Source organism: Channa argus, chromosome 17 (assembly GCF_033026475.1).
Source record: "Channa argus isolate prfri chromosome 17, Channa argus male v1.0, whole genome shotgun sequence".
In the NCBI taxonomy this organism is placed as follows: Eukaryota; Metazoa; Chordata; class Actinopteri; order Anabantiformes; family Channidae; genus Channa; species Channa argus.
The window spans coordinates 13,292,787-13,318,725 of record NC_090213.1 but is presented as its reverse complement, the minus strand read 5'-3'; the positions used below and the strand labels follow the sequence as shown (position 1 = coordinate 13,318,725).

Here is a 25,939-nt window from a genome sequence, read left to right as displayed (position 1 = left end):
CACCAGTCCATTAACCCACCTTGTTTTTGACAGATTTTCTCTCAGAGCAATTAAGCATTTTTTGAAGCACTGTCAGTCTGTGTGGGATTCTGTAGGCTACTAATGTATACTGGTTTGCTTCACTCTCTGGGGACCAGCCTGTTGGGTACCACACAGTCCATGAAATTGATCTGCAAACACAGCTGTGACTACAGTTTCATGTCAGCAGGGGTCATAGGTGCACCATAGGAAGCAAATACCCATAACCTTCACTTTTAAATTGAACAATGTGTCAAAGAGAAATATTATCACATTAGCTTATATGACCTAAAGGTTGCACTATATAGCTTACATACATTAAATAAATTATGGACACATAGAACAATATTATTTGCATTAAATAATTGAAAACTTAATGCAGTTCAGAAGTAAATTATATAATTTTGAAATTATTATTATTTTATTATTATAGTTGAGGTTTAGGTTAAGAACTTTATATACTGTATCTCTCCACAACTCAATTTTACTGTAAAAACCTTAATTTAAATGTTTTTGTTTATTTAGATTGAGTTTTTTTTTATTGAGTCTTAATATTAAGTTATAGTATAATAGTATTTTTGTTTAATCGTAAGTGTGCACTTTTATTTCAGTAAGATTTTGAGTTCAGATGGTGTTTTACAGTGAAACATTTCACATATGTACTAAATGACTCGAATCGTCTACTTCCTCTTCCAGCAACATAGACATATATTGTTTCTTGACTATGAAAACGTAGGCTGTAGTTTTTTGACGCAAGAAAATTAATTAAGTAAATTACAGGAACGAGAGCCCATTGGCTCGTGCTCCAAGCTCCGCCTGGCAGCTGAAGCAGCGCGTGACCTCCAAGGAAACCGAGTAAATACAGTGTGCTACCCTCTGTGCCTCTCCTCTGTCTGAAGGTTCTTGTGGAAACTTTACCAGGCTGTGACCGATGGAAACCAGACAACAAGGTGAGTCGGCGCCACTAAACCGTACAGACGCATTTATTTGTCCCCTCAGACATTCAATGCGTCCACTGCCTTACTGTGTGTGCTGTGGGTCTAATAATGAGCTGAACTTAAGCGGAGGTGAAATACATCAGTGTAGCGGGAAGGAAAGAAAACCAGTAGCCTTATCTTTACTTGTAAAGTGAGTTTTTAAAAGCCTTAACGGTCCTCAAACAATGGCGGAGTGTTTTACTGTTTATTCTAGTCAATATAGAAACTATTTGATCAACTACCAGTTTCAGTTGAGCCCTGAAATCAATGAATCCACACATGGTTTCAAGCATCATCAACACCTTGACCTGTGCAAAACTAAATATTTAATGTGAAACCCAGATATTTTCTGAATGACTCATTCCAAGGTTTGTTTTCCGCATTCTCAGTAAGATGACCAAATCCACTCTTTCTGCAAATAACTTCCAGTATTCCTGTTTTTGATGCCGCCGTTTGCTGTGATCTTTGGTTTTTGTTCTAACATTTGTTTTTATATATTTAAGAATGGAAACTGCTAGAAAAAACTAGAAAAGAAATGAACTAATCGAGGAGAGCAGGAAGTCTGACAAACATCCATGTATGCAGTGGGATAAGGATGATGTTTGCTTACACTGGTAGTCAATTGCATTCCTTTGTATTCCAGGTCTGAATGCTTTCCTGCTAAATGGGCAGGTAATCTCAGTATGTGATGACTTAAAACTTAGTCTTGGGTTAAAATGAATTTACATTCAGTATATACAGTACTGTCAATGTTGGGCCTTACTGCAAGCAACTTGGTCTCCAGTCCAGCTTCAGTTGAGTTTGCGGTGCCCAGGCCTCTGACTTAACGGCCACATGACTACTAGGCCAAATTGGAAACGTGTGACCAAAGAGATTCCACCCCAAGAGAGAGTAAAGAAGGGGAGTGTTAACATTTATTTTTATTTGGTGTTTTTTTTTTTTTTTTTTTTTCAGAGAACATGAAACAAATCCAGTAAGTCAATTACGAGCATCAGATTGGCTTAGCAGTAGGTTTTTTGTGAAGAACAAAAGGAAAAAAAAGGCATTCAATTTACTCACCATCTGCTTTGATCTGGTAAAATTATACTTTATTATTAGAGGTATTTTCGTCCATGCAGCTCAATGTGTCTCATTGATAGAAACCTTTATATCTCAAGAAAATGAATGCTTGCTTGTTTTTGGAGTCAAAAACATGGTGTTTCTTAAAACGGATTCATTTAAAGTTGGTATTTGAAATGATACTGTCTCTGAGTATGAGTAAATCTGTCTCCCGCTTAAATCTTCTCGCCCCTGTAAAATGTGGTTAACTACCCAGAGTAAAAACTGTGGAAACAGGAGGAAGTGAGTATTGTTGACACACTGGCCTTGCACTTGCCTGCTTCCTCCCGTAGTGCTGAAGTATGGTGTAATGAGATTTTATCTTGATTGCTCAATTACATTGGTTATTCTTGCTTACTCACTTAGTCACAATAGATCTTATTGTTAGGTCCCCAGAATACTTTCTACATTCTAGATAGATCCAGGAATCAGGTCTGTATATCCTGCATGAGGACCCCAGCAGTTACGATTTGAGCCACAAAGGGTCAAAAGTTAGATTTCCCATTTCTGTCTAAATGCAGAAACGGATAAATATTTCCTGTTTAGTGGCCGGTCTACAGGGGTTGGTGTGTTTGTGTGTGTGTGTACATAACCAGTTTTCTTGACTCCTCTCGCCCTGCTGCCTTGCTCTGCTGCAGAGTCGTACTCTGGTGTTCTGAACGAAGCAGTGGTGGACTGGGGCAGCATGGGTCCTGGAGAGGAATGGGTTAATTCAGCCACACACAAAGCAGAGCAGGGTAAGACACGACTCTACCAGGTGGAAACATGAATACACACTGAATCACACGAAGCAGAAACCCACTGCTGCACACAGGGACCACATCCCAGAAAGTGACATTGAAGTTGCTTTTTTTTCTTTTAACATCAGCAGTTATTTGTTACACATGTTCAGTAGAATCCCTGACTTGGATGTGACCAGATTCATGTTTGGAAGTTTCTACTAGTCAATTAAATGCAGCTTCTCTTACTTAAGTGACTGTGTTGATTTAAAAAATAATTGTCGACAGAGTGAGTGTGGTTTGAGTAAATAAAATAACATGGGATAAAAAAACTAAAATCACTTTAAAATGTATTATATTTTTTTCTTGTGGCAAAAACCAATTTGGATTTGACCTAACACAGTCCTACACACTGTTTTGGTGGGACTTTCTGTGAAGAGGTATTATAACTACAATACAACCTAACTAGTACAGTATAAATTTACATTTCCACTAATCATACATTTCAGCACTTCTCAGTTCTGCAGAGTGTTTTAGCATCTTTCAGACCACTGTTGATTTGGCTTTTGTGGCTTTTATCAACCCTACACCTAGTTGCTATCGTAAAAAAAAAAACAAGTCCGTTGCTGAACAGCACAGTTGGCATTGAGCGGGTGGACAAAAAATCTGCTTGTGTGATGGTGGTACTCTTTTATCTTTGGCCACATTTTCTACACCAATCAGTTTTAAATTTTACTTCTTTATTATTTTTTATATATATATATATATATATATATATATATATATATATATATATATATATATATATATATATATATATATATATATATATATATAATTTGAGTTGCTTCTTATGATCAAATAGGAAGCAACTCGCACTGTGCGCCTTTTTTTTCCACATTATGCATGTGACTCTCTCAAACAATTCTTACATACATTGTTTTGATACTTGCTAGAAACCATAACACATACACACAGCCTGTTCTATATCTGGCAAAAAATGTCCTCATCTCACATCATGTGCACTTTACTACAGTTATTTTCCTGTATGTTTATCAAGTAGTGTGTTCACTAAAACGCCCTGAAGTAACCTGCATATGCAACATATGGTTTGTTTGTTTTTTTAGCGCATTTTAGTTAATCAATGAGACTCTTTCTTCATGCACTTATCCAGACAGGATACAGCCCACAGGGGCTGTAAAAATTTGAATGTCCTGCTGCTGTGTAATGTAGACAGAAATGACTCCCTACAAAAGGCCTGACTGGTGCATGCTGTGCTTGAGTTTTATGTGGACTGTGGTTGCTACTGCTGTGCCCCTTTTTAACCTTAGACTGTGAAGCATTGAAATGTTAAGAGAATTATGTAATAGTACAACTGTAGTATAGGACTGAACAGTAAATGTAATAATGTGCTGTATCAGTCTTCACTAACCAGTATCTGTCCTCACATGTCTTATACAATGTGGCCACAGAGAGAGAGAGGGGACACCTCACAGCAGGTACAGTAATATTTTAATTTCCATCTAGCCATAATTGTGTCTATGTAAAGTTTCACAGCTCCACTACAAAAACATTATCACCTACATGTATTTGCGTATTTGCTTTTCTTGGGTTGCATATATTCAGTCCTCTTGCTGTTGCCTGCTGCTGTGTGGAACATGCTGCCCTGCTTTCATGCTCATACTTTGTGAAATCCTGCTGCAACACAGTAGTTTAACTGTGTAAACCCACTGTTTGCCTCAGTTTGTCTGTCTGTATTTCTGAGACACAATCTTCATAGTAGGTTCATATGAATCCGCTAACAATGTCTCATTGTTTCAGCTGAATGCAAAGTTGACTTCATAGGAATGCTTGAAATGTTTTTATGTCTTTCTCTTTTGAAGTAGTGGTTTACTTGAGGATCAGCAACTAAAATGTGTTGGTGCTTGTGGGTGTGGCAATGTAATTTTGTGTATGAATCCTAGAGTTGTATAATCTGCTTCAGTTAAAGACTGAAATAGACAATATCTTTTCAAGACTGTTTGTAAATCCTTAAATTATGGTTGGTGTGTGTGTTTTATAAAACACGAACAGATTTTTGGATGCCTACATAGTTCACTGTTCAAAATAACCATACAATAACTTGACATGACTTAAAATTTCCACAATTTTTCTGTGTCGCGTGTGTATGAGTGTTTTTTACACTGCACTACTGCGAACAATCTGTAGAGTTAGAGCAAGATAATCTACATCAGTTAATCCTGATTACAGTTTTGGAGGCTGCAGCCACAGCTTACATAACTGTTAGAGACACAGCGAGACATGGACAGAGATATAGGGACGAACAAACAAACAGACAAAATAATAAATTGAGGAATGAGAGATAATTAATAAAAGCAGTAAAGTCTGAGAAATAAAAGAGGCAAAGTCAGCAGCTCTGTTCTGTTTTTTCTTTTAAAACTATGTCATAGCATCATTTCTAATGGAAATTATGTAACATTGATTTAGCACTTGGACACTTAAGTCCAGATAACCTTTTGACGAGTGCATAAACTCAATAGTATACACAACAATGGTGACTTTGATTCCAGGACTAGCTGTGGATTTTATTGTTGGTGAGGTGTATAGTGCTTTACTACAAATGGTGGTAATGCAAAGTGTCTTATGTAGACCCTTCAGTTAGTATGTCAGTGTAAAACTGTCCCTCTGTTAGTGTTTGTGTCTCTTTACTTTAGCGCAGTTTAAGTCCAGCGAGTTGGTAAGTTCAAATAGTAATATATTAATTACTTCAGAGTAAAGAATGGACTGATTCTTAATTGTAAAGACTGAAGGATTCAGTGCACGGCTCTTACATACATATCAAGGATATATAAAGTCTTAATCAAATGAGTTATTATTTTATCCCTGTCTCTCATTGTATTTTTTTCACTGTATGCTTTTCTCATTCAATCTCTAATCACTGCATTAATGAACATTTCAGCATGTGAGTGAATATTTCACATAGGTTTTCTGGACTCTGAGCCATTAAGAGAGGCTGATGAAGATTTGGCATCGGAAGTCAACTTTAACAACTCTATCATGACGGAGGAGGAGAGAGAGGAGATTCAGCAGGAAATGACTAAAGTATTTTCATTCATTCATTCACTTGTATAACAGAGTCTGTAAACAGATGAGTAGAATTGTGAAGTTGCTCATTGTCTTTCTGTGTATGTCCAGCTAGAAGAGGAGATCAATACACTCAAGCAGGTTTTGTCATCCAAAGAGAAACTGCATGCAGAACTCAAGCAGAAACTGGGCATCAATCCTCTAAGCGAGATCAAAAACAACTTCAGCAAAGGCTGGCAGGACATGCAGAGCTCCACAGCGTAAGTTAATGTTTGTGTATGTAAAAAGAGACTGAATGATACATCTGATAGTGTAAACAGGGAGGGTGTGTGTCCGTTTGCATAGTGGTAAAAACAGCAGCACATGGCAGAAATACTTCTATTTGTTGTCAGTGTAGATTCCCTTGACAGGACACACACATACACACAAGGAGCAGGTAGTATGTATCAACAGACCAAACAGAAACAAGTGTCTTTTGGAAACAGAAATATCATAAACCCAATTAAAAAGACATAATCCTGTGCTGCTAGGAGCACAGCATGCATGTGATTTGGTTATCATTGTTTTTACAGAAATGATAACTCAAATTTAAAAACACATTTAATAGTGCTATAGGCTACTGTTGACCTCACCACACAGTTAGCTTCACATGTCCTCTCCAGTCTTTGCACTGGAAATGATAGTAATGTTTTATCTTGACTTTCAAATGACTGTGACCTACTTAGAGGAAGAAATGCTGTATTCTTATTTGCAAGCCAAATCTCAAGAATTTAGTGAACACTTTAAATGGTTCATAAGGAATTTAAAAGAAATGTTTTCATTTATTAAAAGGTTTGACAATTAATTGGGACATATTAGAATTTATTATGATACTATGTTTAAAGGTAGGACTCATTTAATTTTTATTTTTTAGTGAGCAGAGAAATAATTGAATTTCTATTAGGTGGTCAGATCTGAGCTCTCACGCAGACATATAAAAGACTATCCCTTTGCTCTTCTTCCTCCTTATCCAGTTACACTTAGACCTGGAGATCACTTTACAGACTCGGCTTTCATCCTCATCTATAATGAATTTGTGTCAGATGCTAGAGACACTGGTTAGAGCTTAGATTCATGATATCGGCATAAACAAAATCACCAGGCCACCAAGATGTACAAGTTCAGACTCGAAAATCATATCACCATAATGACATAGTGGAAATATGTGCATGCACCTTTAATGTAAAATAAAGGACTTATAACTGCATTTGAAGAAAAGAGTGTATATGTTATTATTTCTATTATTGTTTTGTGTTTTTAGCATTTGTATACATTTAATTATGAGGTTGGTGTGTAAATGTATAAAATAGTAATTATAAATGTTTAATGCCCCTTCTCTACTGTCAGCTACAAGAGGACATCAGAGACGCTGTCCACAGCGGGACAGAGAACCTCAGCAGCCTTCAGCACCCTTGGCAGCGTCATCACAAGGAGGCTTGAAGACATGAGGTAAACAGTGGCACTTATTGTAGGAGTTGCTGCTCATTTCTCATCTACCTCTTATGAAATGTCAGTGGTCTGTGTGTGTCTGTTTCTAATTTTTCATGAGAAAAGTGTGGACACGTTACTGATGTGGGTTCCTCTGTTGACTACAACAATCAGATGGAGCACATCCACTTTGACAATTTTGGGATAACAAAGCTTTAAATAAGACAAAGCAAACAGGAAAGCTGATTCAAGTTCAAAGTTTTATTGGACACCTAGAAAGAGTGGATGCTGTAAAAAAATTAAATGACAATAAATAAATGTTAAAAAAAAAAAAAATCTAGCCCAGTTAGTATAAGCACTACATATGCTTAACACACCTTAAATGCTTGTTTGCATTATCATTCATTTGGCCCTGTTCAAGCCCTGTGTTTCCTCATCAGGAAAGTACATTCCTGACTTTTTTTTTTTGTTTTATATGCACATTAGCAATACCCAGCCCCCACCTGTCCTGCCCATGACATGTAGTGTCTCCAGATATTATGACTTGTACTCCATCTCTGTCTCTCAGAGAGCAGACGTTTTATTCTTGCCCTATCCAGTTCAGCAGAAGCCAAGATTATGTCACATTAAGCTGCTTTCTGAGGGAGCCACAAGGCTGGAGGCACAGTCAGTCACTTTCTTTTGCTTACGCTTTTTGCTTCTCTCAAAGTAAAAAAGAAAATGTGTATGTTTGTGTAACCTACATGGAGCCAACCAGCATTCCATTTAGTTTTTAAGGCCATTCAAAATCAAGAAAGTGCAACATTTGTGTTTATAGTGAGTAACTGTAAAAACAAAATATGTTTAGTAACTACTAATATATTCCACTATTATGGTTGGGGGAAAATGGCATTGTTTTTGCTGTATTCCAGCATGGCTGGTCTAGAGCTACTCTTTCCTCGGAGGTACGTCCCTTTGGTTTGTCGCTGATGTTGTGCATACACTTGGTTTGTATGCACATACAGCATGTGTGACTTTTTGCTGTTGGTATATTTGAAGATAGTTCTTGCATGTAATATTGTGTTTACCTATTTTGAAACGATATCATGTATTTCCTGAATATGGCATTGTGCCCTGTTACCCAATGCATTACTGAATAATTCTGTATTTCCTATCAAATGAACTATAACATTTTTGCTTTAAAATTTTGATTACCTTCTTAGTGCCTCTTCTGTTAATTCTGTCTTGTTTCTCTTGCAACATCTAAATCTCTGTGTGTGTGTGTGTGTGTGTGTGTGTTTGTTGTGTTTATCTGTAGTAAAGCATTGTCATTTTGTTCCCATGATTGTGTACACATGGGAGATGAGGTATAATCCAGTACAATCTGGTTCCCCATGTGACTTCCTTTCAGCCTGGTTCCCCTAACAGATAACTGTATGCATTGTTGTTTTCAAACTTATTTAGACATTTTAATGAAGTACTTGTTACCTGGAGTGAAAGATTTTTTTTTTCTAGCTTTCATATAAGAATTGCTTGTATTAATAACATGTATGTTTTAGCATCTTAAATTGTTTCCCATCATCCTTCATGCTTCCCAAGGTCCAACTCAATAGGGTAAGAGTCACACAGCTGATTGTGTCACAGTGGATGTTTCTAACTCAGGAGTCTTTTCTCAGTGGCTCTTACTAATGTCAGCTGATAGTACTGACTACTTGGTACATTGTGCACTACAACAGTCAGTTGTCCTGTTTGCGATCAATGCTGCTCCCACGCTGGACTACAGTTCTCAGTCTTGTGCTTCTGTTCTCAGAATCACATCTTATTGATTTTGGCCTTTCAAAAGCCAAAGAAAGTCTCTTCAATAAATTGTGTCCATGAGGTGACTTTACTTTCCTCAGACTTCCCTAGTTTCAGATAATTGCCAAAGCAAAGCAAACACAGCTTGAGAGTCATTTATTAACATGCAAGGTTTTTAAATCCTTTTATGATAAAAATTTTGAAATCTAATGGAATCAGTTGTGAGCTGCAGTTTCTTTGATATCGTACCATTGGTCTAATAGAAATGACCTGTTCTTTTTGATTATTGGTAGGACACAAAACTGGTCCGCAGTACTGCAGCTTAGCATGTTATTATATCATTCACATTTACCCATTGTCTTTCATGTGCTCAAAATTTAAAGTAAATGTCAAAATTATTCTTTCTCTTGCAAACTCTGTGGAACATTTTAACTCTGGCTTTGTGTGTGTGTGTGTGTGTGTGTGTGTGTGTGTGTCACCTGTGCTAATCATTAACTTCTCTTTCACCATGCTCTCTGGGGACAGCTACTCTATTAGGCACTCTATGAGCATGCCCACCATGAGGTAACTTTGTGTGTGTGTCAAAGACAGAGAAAGAGGTTATTTTATTTAATGGGTTTTTTTTTATCTTTGCATGGGATTTGATAATGATGTAACATTATCATACACTGAGAAGAGTTTTTCGTAAGTTTGCTGTGTGTATATTTGGAAAACTACACTTTCTAATGTGCCACAACTGATAATGAAATGTTTTTTTTTATAAAATTATTTATTTCAGCCATGTTCATGTTTATATGCATGTCAATACAAAAAATGCATTATTTTAAATAGCAAATCCTAAAGGGTTGTAAAATACAAATTTTATAAAAGTTCCTTTCAACATTTGAGATTTTTTTTTTTTTTGCAGAAACTCCCCCAGCTTCAAGTCTTTCGAGGAAAAGGTTGAGAGTACAGTGTCCACTATCAAGGTAAAGTTAAGTGTGTGTGTGTGCTGTACACTGGAGCTCATTTGGGACTGAAATGAAAAGAGAAATATAAGTATTCCAATTTTTAATTTGAGTATTTACACCTTGGTATGTTTAAAAACAAACAAAAAATGGAGCATAGTTTTATAATAAATTAACTTTGGTTACAAACCTCTTGCATCAGGGCTCTGACTGTGATGTCACCAAATTGTTGGGTTTCCTCTCTGGAGTTGTTTTTCCCAGCTTCTACTGCAGTCTCCCTCAATTGTTGGTGTTTGTTTTGGGAGGCTTCAATTTTAATCTCCTTGTCAGCAGGTGGCTTCAAAGTGGGTTAATGTCTGGTGATGGACTGAGCCAGTCTGGTTGGGTTTTCAGCTTGTTTTGGATTATTGTCTTGCTCAAGATGATAATTTTTCCAATTAGTTTTGACATATTTCTCAGTAAATTTGGAGATAACATGATTTTACTAATCTCTGAATTCATTCTGCTGCCACCATCATGAGTTAATTCCTAATAATATAAGTAAGTCTGTTCCAGAAGAATTTCAATAACACCTTTCAAGCACAACATTCACTGTGCTTCACAGAGGAGTTTGTATGGGTTAGATCATGACCAGGACCTTTCTTCTGTCAAATCTTGGTATTATTAATACAATAAAATAATAGGTTATTATAATCTCTTCAGATCATAAAATCCGGTTCCACACTTTTTGTGGGTCACCATTGGTTTAACTTAACACAATGTTCCTCTCTCATATTTTCATGTTAATTCATAATTTCTACCAAGGGAACTGAGTATTTTTAAAGCTTTGGGGCATTTATAAGACTCAAAAACCTATTTATTATTAAATAAGGTGGCTTATTTGTGAGTCCTGCTAACATAAATATTTGCACTCATAACATTTAAAGTGTGCTTTGGTGTAACCTCTAGTAGTAAAGTGAATGCAGAAGGTATTAAGGTCACAAAATGTCCGTGAAGGAAAAGAGAACAAAACACTATAATTTGTGTTTAATTACTATCTTAGACTCCCTCAGGCAGCCTGGTGGTTATTTATATACAGTGATCCTCAGCAGACTTAAACTTAGAGGTTAGGTGTCCTTATTTGACAGTGTTTTTCAAAGCATCCACCCTGTCAAGCAAGAGAGAAATTTGCTTTTTGTTTTTGTTCTTGTTTAACAGGGTCCTCTTTTGAATTAAAAACGGTAGACATTGTAAAAGTCTGCCACCTTGAGCCTATTCTGTGGCACAACAATGCTGGTGTAGCACACGCAAGTTCAGACAATGCAGTATTTCTCTATGGCTGCACGTCTTACATTTATCTTTTCTCACACCAGACAAAAGTTGGAGGTACAGGGACCGGAGGCAGCTTTGAAGAAGTCCTCTCCTCTGCAGCAAATGCCAGCTCTCAGGACACGCCCTCTAACGACTTGATGGACATATCTGAGAGGCCGCGTTAGAGCCACATCCACATCATGAAGCCGGATTGAAACCAGGAACTCCTGTACCACAGCACTTTGTCAGATGTCAAAGCTCTGACTGAAATGTAACAGAATACTTTTATTTAACCACAAGTGTTGCAAATAATCTCATATGTGATAAAGTCTCCTGACCCTTGGATTGAATTTCCTGCAATCCTTAATCCATACACTTGATAGAAAATTGCCACTGTATCATGTTTTCTCCCAGTCATGTATAGTGGATTTTAAATCAACAGCTGCCCTCCAGTGACCTTCATAACCATGTTACAGATGTCAATATATGAGGTTGAGGGGGAGAAGGAGCTACTTGGGTAAAAATGACATGAAAGGAGCATGAGTAAAATCCCAGGCACCTCCAGGAGACAGAAAGCAGATGTGAATTTATGTTAAGAGGGGAAAAAACTAAATGTTATTACCTACTACCAAAATGAAACTACTGAATGTGTATAAGAAACTATGAAATAAATTTGTGCTTGAAAAAAAAAATAAAAATAATTTTATATTAAGAAAGGAGAAACTGATCTTTAGGTTCTTGTTTAAATCTGTTAAAAATACTTTTTTTTTTTTTGTAAATCCCAGAGCTGCTGGGACCAATTTGAATCACACAAGATACTAATGGCACTTTTTTTTTTAAATCTGTGAATTCACACTAAAAGGAGAAACTAGTCTAAAGCAGCCAATAAACCATTGAATCAGTACAATGAAAAATGGGAAGTAACATTTTTATTTTGTTTCCCCATGTAAGTACAGTACATTTTTGTATTTTTTGCCATGACTGCCTAGAAATATGAAAATCAGAATCTGAGTAATCACTTTTGACAAATCTCATGGTGGCTACAGAATTGTACACACAAATGGGCTTTATGACATTCTAGACGAAGGATAACCTCAGACTCAGCAAAGCATAGCACAACTCTACTTGAGCATATTTTAGTCTGAAATGGTCCAAATGACTGCATCAGCTTCTGAGTCCCAGGATGGAAAATTGAATGCCTATTTCTATGTAATTTATAAAAAAAAATATATCAACCTATAACAACATCATACTTTAATACAATCCTCCACTGAAATGGGAGACAGGAATTCAATACATGCAGTTTTTGCTGTGGATAGAGACCTGATTTTTAACATCCTTTTGCAGAACTCACTTGTGTAATGCTGAATGGAATAAGACCTTAGTTTTTACTTCTTATATTATGAAAAGGTTGGTGCCACAATAGACAAAAAGAAAACAAAACACCTTTGAAACTTTTCAACAGAGGTCTTTGTGGCCACAATTTAACTGCCACCAAAGAAATTTTCTGTTGTCAGTATAATATACAATCTGTTTATGTTTTTGTTTCCTTTTCAATGTTCTCGTGTTTTTGTGTTAAAGACTTATTTTCCTTGCTGTGGTTTGAAATGATGAGGACCATTTACAACCCCAATTCCTGAAAGTTGGGATGATGTGCAAAACGTGATGATGATTTTCAAATTTCATCAACCCATATTTTATTCACAATAGAATATAAACAACATATCAGATGTTGAAACTGAGACGTTTTCCCATTTCATGGAAAATATTAGCTCATTTTGAATTTGATACAGTACTGAAGGGTATTGTGTAGCCCTGTCTCACTAGTAAGTAACAGGGAAGATGGATGTTTTCACTTTGGTAAATATTGTACATCTGTACATTTTGTTAACATGAAATCAAAGCACAAAGCACCAGGCACTGAAAAGAAACTTGCACAATACCCAAGACAGTGACAATGAAAAGTAATATTTTTATGTATTCATGCATTTAATTACACAACCTTAGAAATATGATTTGAAATGATTTCTTACTATTCAAAGAATGTATTAATGTTTAACAGTAAACATTAAAAACTGGAAAACATTCCAAATATTGACATAACTAAATATACACATAACTACAATTGAAATTCTCTCAGCATTGTGTAACTAAGCATCAAACTCAAAAAACATCCCCTACGCACAAAAAACAAGCACATAAAAAAACCAAATTATAACGTTTAATACTGTATAGTCAGACTGTTGTAAAGTGTGATGATGTGATATGGATACTGTTATCCATTCAAACAAAACTTTTTCAAAACAATGTTTGGTTAATGTGATCATGAAACATTACATTATTGCAAATTTTCTGTATTCTGGAAATTATGTTGATTTTGTTAATATTTCACCCCATTCAGAAAGGAAGTACAATTTCACAACTTCATTTTATAACCTGCTGTTCTTAACACATATGGGTGGCCATTTTCTAAATTAACCCTACTGTCAGCAATCCCCATATAGTTATATATAACTATAGTTACTAACCCCTAACATCAGTTGCTGCTGACTCTTCCCTCCTTTAGACAGCTGTTAAACTTTACAGCAGTTTTTAATCAATCTCTCAACCATGCAGTTTGGAATAAACAAATGTGTCACCCGTTCGAGCTCTGTGTCTGGCTGATCTGTTTTTATTCATTTCTAGACAACAGAGGTTTGTGGTACAGGGCAAACAAGCTAATACAGAGTGCAGACTAACAAACAGTAAATGTGTTGGTTATAGTGTCTGCAAGTTTAGAAAATGATAAATTTATGCTGGAATTCCTCACATATAAAAAAAGTAAGTTACATGCAAAGGTAAAAAATATACTAACCATATATATAAAGAAGGGGTGAAAAGATCCAGGGTACGTACTGTTTTTATAAATAATAAAGTTGAGATTCAGCCATATACCTGCTTGTGATGTATGTTTGCATCCTTGTACAGTGTATTTCTCTCTCCACTGAAAAGTTTGTGTGAGTTAAAGTCAGAAAGTTTAGGAGGTTTTTTGTGCCTTTGCAGCTACAGTAGCAGTACTCTGTACTGAGTTTGCAGAAGTCTCTGTTTTATCAGTTTTAGTTGCATGACAGCCTCTCTCCTCATTTAAAGAGCTGACCAGCTGGAGCACATCTGGGTGATGGAAACGGCCTAACGTGACATAAAAACAATAAAACCAGTGCAAGTTATAGTAGTTTCCAGTGAATTCAATGAAATGGCTATATTGTTTGGCCATTTTAGAATTTTAGTGCCCAGCACTAAGGCTTGAAGAACACGAGAAATCAGGAAACGGACCAATTAAGAAAGCCAGACAGACTGGAGACTTACCATTGGTGGAATCGAAAAACTCCTGCAGTCTTCCAGGTGTTCCCTCTATTTCTTCATACTCGTGAGCCTGAAGGATCATTTCCAGGAGGTCAAACTGTTTCACCAATCTGGCCTCTGGACTGCTCTGAGTTTCATACTCCTGCACATAATTCAAGTGTGTCTCACACAAAAAGATTTTAGCATCATTTGTTTTGCTGGGTCTGTTGTTAGGTTACTTCAATAATTTACCTCCCAAAGTCCATAAATCTCTTGTTTAAGTCCCTCTGGCAGTAGACCTGATAGATGCCTCATGGCTTCCTAAACCAGAGGTAAGGATGAGAAGTGACGACAGTCAAACGCAGCAATGGCTTGATCAATCATCTAACTTTTTTCCTCCCTTGTTGTTCAGAAAAAATATGCTGTGTAGTTACACCAGACGACAAACAGAAATACTAGAATATATATAAATATACCAATGCAGGCACTTCTAAATTAAAAACCTTAAATAGCCTTAACAGACTCCATTGTTTTCAAATGCAATGTAAGGGCTGCTTGCCTCTTCTCTCCTGTGTTTCTCTGCTTTAGTGATGTTGTCTGACGGAGCAATATCTCCCACGATGCACTCTGCCATGTCATGAACTAGAGCCAGCTTTATACATCTAAAGAAAAACATGAGTATGATATAATTTGTAATATAAAGTGGTTCCTAACAAGTTTTGAAGCAAAAATACTTCCTACTTCGATATTAAAGTTTCTGGTCTTATTAAAAGCCAGTTTTAATGGATGAAACCTTAAGGGACTCAGTTTTTGTTTGGTGATGAAACTAAAAGTGGAGTTCTTACGGGGAGTAAGTAATGTCAACGGTTTATTTATGATCCTGAACAGGTCTTTTCCTGGTCTTGTGTGAGACTGACCTGTCTTTGTTGACTGTGGGGTCAGTGATGGTCAGGGACATCATGGCCATACGGTACATGTGGTCTGATACACTCTCTGGTTGCTTCACATTTCTGTACACCCAGCCGGTCCGAGGAACCCTCTGCAGGCAGCAACAGCACACAAGTCAACACTGTCACCACTTCTCATCACTATGTTCACCAGCTTAGTTAGACAGGTTGTTTTTATTTTATGACTTCACCGACACTTTGAAAATGTTTGTTTCCTGCTGTTTTAGCCTTTTATTAAAGCAAACTGAATGTTTTCAGGTTCTGGGTTTTAACTTGTGCTCTGGGCAATATTTTGTACATTAACACACAACACAGAAAATTCAGATAAATGAATAGTTAATATAAATAGTGGTGTGTTGCAGAACTATAAGGAAAACACTCAGGAAAAAGGTGAAATAAAATAATCACTGTGATGATAGCAAGTGTAAATTTGATAAAATAGTGTCACTACAGTTATTGTCAACTGTATAAATACAATATCTCTATACAGCACACAGTAGTATTTTTAGAGAAGCTGATCCTTAGTGTTACTCCTCTGCAACCTCTTATCACACTGCAACGACAAAGTGCTGGTTTGATTTTCCTTCTCTCCAGAGTTGAACTGTTGCATGTCAGAGAAAGTGATGATCTGCACATTAGTTAATCAGGGTCTTACTAAAGTCGTACTTTGAGCTGCCCGACGAGCTTCATAAATTTCAGCATGTTGCTCATGCCGGTTCCTGGCTCTGTTGTGGACGCCATTACTGTCCGCTGACCCGGATGCAGACATGTAGCAGACAGTTGCCGGGTAACCACATAACACAAGAGCAAATCTTCTGTTATGTGTTACTACTTTGTGTAATTTGTGGGTTATTACTGGTGAATATCTCTTTGCAAAAAAACATACACAGTGACAGTGTAGCGTTTTAACTTACACCGAGGAATTTTAGTTGTTACAGATATTACGCCATTAAGTGGCAGTAAAGGCACAAGTTACGTGGGAACCAACAGAAAACCTGTGAAGAAGACGCTACGAGACCGGAAATAGCTGAGGCGGGAGAATAGAAACGCAAACAAACCCTTAGCATTTGCCAAAATGTACAACAAGGCACCAAATTTGAAATCTACAATAAAATCCAAAGCGAAGAGGAGCATTAACATGAGACCGACATCAGAGGCAATGGTAAGCAACCTATGACATTGACGCTAGTCGATTTGACGGTTGGCTTTGTTTGAGCCTTACGTTAGTTAACAGCTGGCTGACTACCATCCACTTTAATAAATAATAATAATAATAAACATTTTTTCAGACAGAATTACTGATGCTGCTGTTTCTGAGCAGCCTGGCCGAGGAGGCGAAGGCCAAGGCTTTTGAAGAAAAATCTGCAACGATCAGAGCTCAACACGTCAAAGCAGTCTCCAAGGTTAGTTTTATAATTAAAATGTTGACTTTATTTCAGACGTTTCTTTTTTATGTGTATGTTCAGCTAACAGTCACCCTCAATTAACGATTAACAAGTAATTTTAATCTAGATAAATTAGATAACTGTTAAAGAGATTGTTTCCCCTATGGCAGACTAACAATTAATGTTTACTACTTTGGAATACTGTAATTACAATTATTTAAGTTTTTTATAATTTCATAAAAAAGGTACACGGGAACTGTTTAGGATGTATTCTTCTGCAAACAATTTGTTTTTCTTTTTTAATGTCTCGTTTGTTTAATTTTAAGTGTGTATTTGAAACTCCACTAAAATATACCTTGAGGTCATTATCCTTCTGTGTAAATGTAGGTACAACTCTCAAAATCTCTGTATTAAAATTTGTCCAGGCATTATTTAATTTTATGAAGGTCCAAGACAAGTATATTGTTCAGTATGTTCTAAAGGTACTAATTTGATTAAGAGTAGTCCCACCTGTTTTTACTCTGCAATAACAAGGTGTTGGTTTTTTCCTTGGTGTCGAGTTGAGTACAAACTCGAGACAGTAAAACTGTTACTATACTGTTTAAACTGAGGTTTCTATTTTTTCATTCTTTATAGAAAGTCCTGAAAAAAGCAAGAGGCTGAAGATTGTCACAATCGTAATTGTTGTTTTGGATAATATTATGTATAGCACGGACAATATTTTTTTTTAAATATACTCCTTTGTCCAAGCAAATGTCCTGTGCTTTTTTTTCTTTCATAAGAAATTTGTGGATTTTTATATCACTTTACACTTACTTTACACTTTGCACATTATCTTCTAAATGTGAACACATTTTCTATTTCTCTAGAACCTTGAAAGCAGGTGATGACCTGAAAGCTGGTTTTTATTACAGTGGACATACTCATCGTTTTAGGTAGTATTTTTAATAGTACCTAATCGATTGATTATAATACAGCAACACAGACTGTTCAGTTTCATTACTTGTATTTTTCATGAGTTACTTGTAACATGATCTCACATGTGTATAGTTTACATTGTTCAACTTTTTTTATTCTCTTGGCTATTTCCCTGCTTTGTTTAGTGCTCTTTATCTTTATTGTTTTACATTTTCCCTCTTTGTCAGTTTTGACAAACCTGCCTACAGTGGTTATTTTGTTGAAAAATCTGATCTGCCACCCCAGTGAGCGATTTGCTGGCACAAATCCAGCAATATTTTGCATGCAGATTAATTAATGAAATAATTGTTATGCAGCTGCTGGATTTTGTATCCAGAGGCTTCTCTAAAATGTTATTTTATCGCCGTCCTCTCTATTGTTGTTCTTGAAGGATTTAAAATAAAATAAATTTCCTACTCTATCAATGCAACTAAGTAACCTGACCTTGCCAGGTGTGTGTGTGTGTGTTCCTTACTTTTCACCTGTTGACAGTCTAAGGCAGCCATCTTTGCCCAGTCCAGCGCCCCCTCTGGAAATGTGTCTTTAGCTCTGTCTCTTTGATTAATTAGGTCTAGTATAAAATTTCCACTACATAGCTCCTGCTGATTCCTCTTTAGATGCTTTTTGATCGTCTTTTTTTCTTCTAAACGGATGTAGTAAAACTCAGCAGTCTATTTGGGCAGAGATGTTATCATAACTTACTCTGTCTTTTTTAATAAGGAGGTTATGGACTAAAGCACAGTCTCATAAATTGCTAAAATGAATTATTATAATTTTTTATTTAATTCAATTCAACTTTATTTATATTTCGCCAATTCACAACAAGTCTTCTCAAGGCACTTTACATAACAAAGTCCAGACTATGGAAGTATGTAGAGGCAAGCCAACAAATCCCCCTGGAGCAAGCCCTAGGCAACAGTGGAGAGGAAAAACTCCCTTTAACGGAAGAAACCTCCAGCAGAACCAGGCTCAGGGTGGACGGCCATTTGCCTTGACTAGGTGGTGTGAGTGGAAAGTGAAGAGAGAAAAGAAAAGAGCAACAAAATGAGGTATTTTATATATGATGGAGCCTGACCATTCAGAGCTTTAGATGTAAGAAGCAGGGTTTTCAATTCTAGTGTAGATTTTATGGGAAGCCAATGGAGAGAAGCTAGTGAAGGTGAAATGTGATCTCTCTTGCTAGTGAGTTATTCTGTCCAATCATTGAAACTTAAAGATCTTTGATGACATGCTTCAAAATGTAGTAACAATTTTTTTCTTGAATGGAAGGAAATACATTTTTTTAAACATTTAACAGATACTCAATGAAAAATATAAAATCTATGCAAATATTTTCCATTTATAATAGCAACACTAACTACCGGACACAATTTATCCTACTTAAGAAAAATGTCCATTGCCACGAATTCGTCTCATCAAAGATTCTCCATCCAATTTGCCCAAGTTGGTTTCTGGGTCGCCATCGGCTTCTATTTGTGATGTCAGATTCATTGCTCATATATATTGCATCAAAATGTTGGACTCAATGTGAGTATGGAGAAACATCGCCCCTTTCATTACATGGCTTACGGCTTATGACGCTATGTGGTGCTGTACGTACAGTGCGTAGCTGCACTAGATCTACACAACATGAGGATTGGCAGTGATAGTTTGGCGAGGCCGATCCAGGAACACTGAAGTTAGTTGGGCTTGGCTGACCGGACCCGTGTTCCAGTAGCGACGCAGTCATTACTTGGCGTACATAACTTTGTCACTAAATATACATGCGGGCTCTTATATCTCCCCTCCTGCACTTGTGTTACGAACGGTTCTAGAGGAGTCTCAATGTTCAGGTCAGTATTTAAAAAAAACAAAAACCTTTTACAGCAAACAAGTACACTCAACTGACAGGGTAGCTCACGTCATATATACTTTAGCTTAGCGGCTAGTTGTCAGGTTAACGTTACCTTAAGCTAACATTTGCGTTATTGCCCGACTTTATGTGAACTATATTAGGTTTATCATCATTCACATTAAAAACACGTTTCCAACATTGTTGTAAGGAATGTCGAACGTTTTAATATAACTGCTAGTGCAGCTATTAGGTTAGCGAATTAGCTAACGCTAGCTAGCCCTGAAAGAAAAAGGGGCCTTTGGTGATGCTATGTGTTAACGTTAACTTTCAGCGTTAAAGTCTTGCTTCATTGCGTTACATACTCACTTTTTCTACATATGTGATTGTTTTCTGTTAATTATTGTAAAAGATATTAACTATATCAATAACCGGGTCTGTGTGTTATGATAACGTTCCTAGAAGTAAACAGAGGAGCATTTTATGTCCATATAGTAAAAGAGTCATTTGATTCATTTTGAGTAAATGAATGTGCAGTTAAACATGTCTTTCCTGCCACATGCGTTTTAACCGTTCTGTGTCTTTCTTTGTAGCATGGCAGGTCGTAAAGAAGTGGAGCTTTCAGTTAATGCCATAGCTCCCTCCAAGCTGATAGAGGAAGTAGGAGATACTTGTGCCACAGCCTCTTCCAGCTCCACCACCCCTGACTGTGCCATTTGCTTGCAGAGCTGCATCCACCCTGTACGCCTCCCATGCTGCCATGTGTTCTGTTTCCTGTGTGTGAAAGGTGCCTCCTGGCACAGCAAGCGTTGTGCCCTCTGCAGACAGGAAATCCCTGAGGACTTCCTGGAGCATCCAGTTCTCCTCTCACCCGAAGAACTGAAAGCAGCAGCTGCAGGGATGAGCCGAAGTGGCACAGCAGGGGACAATTCCAGTGGAGATTATGCATGGTACTATGAGGGACGCAATGGCTGGTGGCAGTATGATGAGAGAACCACTTGTGAGCTAGAGGATGCCTTTGCCAAGGGCAGAAAGAGCACGGAGATGCTGATTGCAGGGTTTCTTTATGTGGCTGACCTGGAGAGCATGGTACAGTATCGCAGAAATGAGCATGGCCGCAGACGCAAGATAAAGCGTGACGTTGTAGATATTCCCAAGAAGGGAGTGGCAGGACTGAGGTTAGACCTTGAACCTGCCTCCAACCCTGGTTTACCAGCTTCAGTTTCAGCTGCACCAGAACGTGTCAGCTCAGCTGATGGTTCGGACACTGCAGACCAGTTACACTCTTCATCCATTGGGATTTTGTCTTTACCCCCTGTTAGACCTCCGACACTCCTGGGGCACCACCTCACTGGTCCTCTGTCTCCCTCACCCTCAACCCTAGAAGAATCTTTCTCCCAGCTACTAATCAGCCAGCCAGAGGGTGAAGAGGTGGATGGAGAAGATGAGCTACAGACCTATGACTATGCATCCGGTAACAGTGAGAGTGAGGAGGAACCGGAATTTGAGAGAGGGAGAGCCGAATCTGTGCCAAGAGGAAGACACAGGCAAAGACCCTTAAGAGAGAGCCAGCCAGCCAGAATGCCTCCAGGGGGCGGACCCTCCAACTCTACACTTAATTTCCGCTCACGTAGCCCTGATGGACAGTGCACTGTGACAGAAGTGTGACTGCAATTTTGCCTACAGATCCTAAACTCTTTATCAGATCAGATCAGCAAAAAAGTTTGAAAACTAGTATGCACCCTTAAAGGTCCTGTGAAATGAAAAATACCTTTTATTGTGCATTTCCCCCATTTCTTATGTGCCAGATATGATCCAAAATGCATTTTACCTCCTTTTTTATATCAAAATATTTTGGGGGTTTCCCAAAGAGATCCATTCAGTTGATTGTAAACTTAGTTTTGTCAAGGATCCAGTAAACCTGCAGGTCTACAAAGGCAAGTAACAGTATACACATTTACATGAATGTTTGGCCACATTATTGAAAGCCATTTCCACTGCAAACGTTAAATTACTTAACACCTAAGATAAGCTCATTTTTGATGCCCTCCACCCAATACATTTTGCAGAAATGCCTAAAATCTTTTAAAATGTTACAATATTACAGGGCATTTCAGGGGACCTTTAACACATTTTATGTTGAAAAGTAGTTTTATCCAGCAGTATGAGGCAATGGTATTCATCGCTTTGAGCAATAGATTTGTTTCCTGGCAAAAACAAAAATGGGACGAACTCCGGCAACATCCTAAGCAATTGTTGACAAAAAGCTGCCATGTTACTGGTCAGGTTGTGACGGCATCATAGACCTTCTTTGATGCTAAACAACCCCTTCATTGTTCCCTTAGAGGTCTCTCTCCTTTAAGCTCATGGTTTTCTCAGTTTGGATGATGTAAAACTCAAACCTAAATGTAGCACCTTATGTATTAGTTTCAGAAGGTTTAAGTGGCTTTGGTTTGATTAGTTTTCCTGAAGTGAAGAAGTTTGATCAGGACAAATTAATGGCTATTTAAACTAGTTTTTGTGTGTGTGTATTTCATATGTGGAGAGAGAGAGGCTTTATTGCCTTTATTTTAATGTGAAAGTCTTGTTTTAATGTCTGCATTGTGCAGAGCATTGATGGGTGCTGAAAAGCTACTGGCAGAACCACTGGAAAGTGCTCTGTAATGCTCTGTTTTTTTTTTCTCCTTTTTGTGTCAGCTGCTCTGATTTTAACTGTCAACTGTCATTGTTGGTGTCTTACTCTCTGAATTACTGTACCTACATCAAACTTTTGTCTGTGTGATGTACCCCTGTGGCGTTTTTTTGTCATATAATTAAAAGTGTTAGTCTATGATTCAGAATCGCAGTTGGCTCATTTTTTTAAATAAATTAGTTCAGTATATCGCATTTTAGAGGGAAGACTGGAAACAGAGGTGGCACTGATCCATAAGCCTGTTTGCAGTGTGTGCCCTGAATTTAAATAAAGTGGACTTTTAAGAGTCCAGACGATGGAGCTGTTGTCAAATCTAAACAGATCTTCCTCTCAGCTGTTGGTGGGAGCACTACTTAGGTACCAAATAGAAAGTTAAATTAAAAATTTTACCAAAACAGAAGTTGATAACTCCAGTTAAAACAATATTTTGCCATTTCATTTAGATATTTTTTGTGAAACATTGCGTAGCACATGCTTCTACTGTTTTTCAACCAGAAGTATTTGTTGTGTTCCTATGTAAATTTGAATAAACAATTGACAATTTTAAATGTATGCTTTTCCAGTTTTCATCCAAAGCATTATATTTCATCTCGTCTTTGAATATTCATATTCCCCTGTATTGCAACAAGTAAAAGCATTGCTCAGAAATCACCTGTTACAGCTGCTTAAAGACCAGCACTAGAAGACACTCATGGAACAATTGTTCTGTTTTTTTATATACAGTCCTTGACCAGTTTTGTTACTTCTGATGATAGAAAGAACTTTAGTATCAGCTAAATGTATGTTATTATGCTAAGTTTAGGGTTCCATCCCCCTATATTCATTGTAAGGGGATGAAAACTTAACCCTAAACCTAAGCCAATAATGCTTCACATTAATCTTCTTGCAGTTGTATATGGAGGCTATGGACTCATTTTTATGTCCTGATTTGACCTATCACTCCATGTTTTCATTGGTTACCCTATAAATAAAGAATTGTTACTCATCCACATCATCTCAAACATTGATCAGTATTCAGCGCTTATCAACTTCACTCTGAAAAAAAGTTTTTTTGAGAGTTTATATTGTTAATATTATTTTGCCGACATACTGTGCAGTAGTCAAAATGTCTTAATATTTATGACTTTTTAAAAAATATATTTTATTCATTCTGAAACCCAGTGCGAGGGCTTGCATTGTGTATACAGAAACACCTGACCATAATATCCTGTACATCATATAGGACATCCCCATATCTGGCATGCTGTGAGACACTGACTCATAGATTTGTATGTCATGGAAAAAGACTGTATTTAGATTGAACATGTATGGAGGAGCATTTGTTTGAGGATGTGAGAACTGCAGTGCCACTGTGAAGGACAACAGAAAAAGGGCAAATATTGCACAGTAGATGATGTTGTTGGTATAAGAGGTCATGACAGACAGGAGACAGCACATAGTTGCCCTTTGATTCCCTCATACTTGCTTAGCCATCCTGGTCAAATGCCTTCTGCATCCTAACTCCTCACGCTCTGTCTATGGTCCTTCCACAAATAGTCGCATCATAACCACATCGCTCGCCACCCCTTGTTGTTATGTGGATTATTTATGACCTTGTTCTTATTGAGAAAGTTCAACTGGTTGTGTTCCTTTAGCATGTGTCATAACTGCTATTTTAAAATGTTTAAACGTGTGTTCTAATTCGTAGATGTTTACCCTTGGGAAACATTAGGGAGGATATTGATAACAATGCAGTTGGTTTGTTGCTCAAAAACTTTTTTGTATCTATAGTATTCTTTTCTGCAGCTGTGCATGTCTAAAAATGTATGTATGTATGTATGTCATGAGTATTTCTAACCATAATGCTGGGATTCACAGACAGGGTATCTCACTCATACAGGAGCCATGAATGACCTCACGCCTATGTAACTATCATCGACCTAACACCATTAAAGCCTATCAGGTGACACACTTCACTAAGCCTGGGGCTACTGAAGCATTTATAATGATGCATGATGTCATTACTATGAGGACTTAAAAAAATATTTATATTCTGGCTGTTAGGGGAGACTGTAGCTCAGTTGGTAAGGCAGTCGTCCACAGACCACAGGGTCAGTCGTTCGATCCCCGGTCCCCGCTATATGTCGAAGTGTCTCTGGCCAAGACACTGAACCCCCGACAGCCCATCCCCATCCCCAGCTGTGCAGTGCCAGTCCAAGCTCAGTAGAAATATGGGAGGGTTGCCTCAGGCAGGGCATCCGGCGTAAAATGCCAAATGTGCCAAATCAACATGCGGACAATGATCCGCTGTGGAGCCCTGAACTCAAGGGATAAGCCGAAAGGACAAAAATAAAATTGTATGTTTTAAAATTTTATGTTCTATGTATGTTTTATATTTTATTGTTTCTTTATCTAAAGAAGACTGTGATGGTAACATATAGAAATTGGAAAAGAGAGTGTACAAAGTGGCTTCTTTGTTATGTATATAGAGCTACAAGTTTTAAGTATAATTTTATGGGTTGACAGAAATGATCAGTATCAACTGAGCTTGTGTCAGACTCGTGAGTGGCATTCATTCATGCTGTCAGTGGCGGACTTTGGCTGGGATGGGCGGAGGGGAAAAATCTAAAGGGCACCTGATGAATTCAGTGGGCCCACGTCAGTGCAAAACAACCATGTAAATAGGCCAGATCCCCAATAGAGGGGTTTCTGAAGTCTTCACAAAGATATGCAAAACATCCTGGAGGCAGAAAACAACCCAGAATGATTAAGATCAACATTTAAACTTGAAGTTTTTTTTTTTTTTTTCGCCTAAGACTGCACATACTGCAAAGGGAATGAGGGAAAACTTTTCATTGTTCCAAGAAGGAAACATGCCTCTGCCAGAGAGCAGAATACAACTGTTAGCTGCAGTGGTTTTATCCTGGCTCTGGATATTATAGATTTAACAGTTGTACACTGAAACTGCACTCCAGTTTAGGTTAGGTCAGAAAGTTCACACTGTATGTTTAAGGCTTTTTAATGAATATTTATGGATTTAGAATTTGGTGTTTTGGCAATAACTGGATACAGTTGGTGCAGTCTAATGGTTTTGGATAAAAAATATATACTGTTATATTTGTAATTTCCCAGAGGAAAAAACAGACACGTAACAATAAATGACCTCAAAGTGCTTAAAAGACACAACATACTGTAACTTTGTGAGGATCACTTTGAGCAGTGGTTTGTCTTCAAGGCCCCCTACCCTGGTTATTTCCCAAATATCACTGCCCTACCTTCCGCTGATTACCTGGATCAACCGTTTTTTGAAAATCAGAAGCTCAGATTAAATGGAGTAGGGGGAAAACAAAAGAAAAATGGACTTCGTGGTCTTTGAGTGTAGCATTCTATCAGTCTGTCATTTTGTGCTACTCCAGCTGCTTGTTCCACTGTCGGTCAACTTGTTTGGTCT

General features: G+C 37.5%; 4 protein-coding genes across 11 annotated transcripts; 3 read left to right on the top strand and 1 right to left on the bottom strand.

Annotated features, from left to right (window-relative positions):
* Positions 1–823: 823 nt before the first annotated feature.
* Positions 824–14,023, top strand: tpd52l1 (tpd52 like 1). Of its 8 annotated transcripts, XM_067481929.1 has the most exons (10): positions 824–968; positions 2,732–2,830; positions 4,285–4,311; positions 5,796–5,914; positions 6,008–6,156; positions 7,283–7,384; positions 8,942–8,956; positions 9,665–9,703; positions 10,047–10,107; positions 11,439–14,023. In XM_067481929.1, the coding sequence occupies exons 1-10, from the start codon at positions 950–952 to the stop codon at positions 11,559–11,561; spliced, it is 753 nt and encodes a 250-aa protein (XP_067338030.1). In that variant the 5' UTR covers positions 824–949; the 3' UTR covers positions 11,562–14,023. The 8 variants fall into 8 exon arrangements, with proteins under 8 accessions (XP_067338030.1, XP_067338032.1, XP_067338031.1 ...); XM_067481931.1 differs by lacking the exon at positions 4,285–4,311; XM_067481930.1 differs by lacking the exon at positions 8,942–8,956.
* On the bottom strand, positions 13,686–16,393 carry hddc2 (HD domain containing 2). The gene is made up of 6 exons (XM_067481938.1): positions 16,311–16,393; positions 15,615–15,736; positions 15,257–15,359; positions 14,950–15,018; positions 14,722–14,860; positions 13,686–14,544 (listed from the first exon to the last, which is right to left on the bottom strand). The coding sequence occupies exons 1-6, from the start codon at positions 16,383–16,385 to the stop codon at positions 14,393–14,395; spliced, it is 660 nt and encodes a 219-aa protein (XP_067338039.1). The 5' UTR covers positions 16,386–16,393; the 3' UTR covers positions 13,686–14,392.
* Positions 16,394–16,531: 138 nt separating this feature from the next.
* cenpw (centromere protein W) lies at positions 16,532–18,416 on the top strand. Its single transcript, XM_067481939.1, has 3 exons — positions 16,532–16,806; positions 16,934–17,047; positions 17,666–18,416. Exons 1-3 carry the CDS (start codon positions 16,720–16,722, stop codon positions 17,690–17,692), a joined length of 228 nt encoding a protein of 75 aa, XP_067338040.1. The 5' UTR covers positions 16,532–16,719; the 3' UTR covers positions 17,693–18,416.
* A 1,239-nt stretch (positions 18,417–19,655) lies between these two features.
* On the top strand, positions 19,656–22,070 carry LOC137102739 (E3 ubiquitin-protein ligase rnf146-like). The gene is made up of 2 exons (XM_067482553.1): positions 19,656–19,818; positions 20,411–22,070. The coding sequence occupies exons 1-2, from the start codon at positions 19,811–19,813 to the stop codon at positions 21,483–21,485; spliced, it is 1,083 nt and encodes a 360-aa protein (XP_067338654.1). The 5' UTR covers positions 19,656–19,810; the 3' UTR covers positions 21,486–22,070.
* Positions 22,071–25,939: the final 3,869 nt, after the last annotated feature.

Excerpts from the sequence above, each read along its gene's own strand:
- tpd52l1 (XM_067481929.1), top strand. Across the intron at positions 2,831-4,284 it reads CACACACAAAGCAGAGCAGG|AGAGAGAGAGGGGACACCTC; the intron begins GTAAGACACGAC and ends ATGTGGCCACAG. Across the intron at positions 4,312-5,795 it reads GAGGGGACACCTCACAGCAG|GTTTTCTGGACTCTGAGCCA; the intron begins GTACAGTAATAT and ends TATTTCACATAG.
- hddc2 (XM_067481938.1), bottom strand. The coding sequence starts at position 16,385 with ATGGCGTCCACAACAGAGCCAGGAACCGGCATGAGCAACATGCTGAAA. Across the intron at positions 15,360-15,614 it reads CCCACAGTCAACAAAGACAG|ATGTATAAAGCTGGCTCTAG; the intron begins GTCAGTCTCACA and ends GTTTTTCTTTAG. Across the intron at positions 14,861-14,949 it reads AGATTTATGGACTTTGGGAG|GAGTATGAAACTCAGAGCAG; the intron begins GTAAATTATTGA and ends AATTATGTGCAG.
- cenpw (XM_067481939.1), top strand. The coding sequence starts at position 16,720 with ATGTACAACAAGGCACCAAATTTGAAATCTACAATAAAATCCAAAGCG. Across the intron at positions 16,807-16,933 it reads GACCGACATCAGAGGCAATG|ACAGAATTACTGATGCTGCT; the intron begins GTAAGCAACCTA and ends ACATTTTTTCAG. Across the intron at positions 17,048-17,665 it reads ACGTCAAAGCAGTCTCCAAG|AAAGTCCTGAAAAAAGCAAG; the intron begins GTTAGTTTTATA and ends CATTCTTTATAG.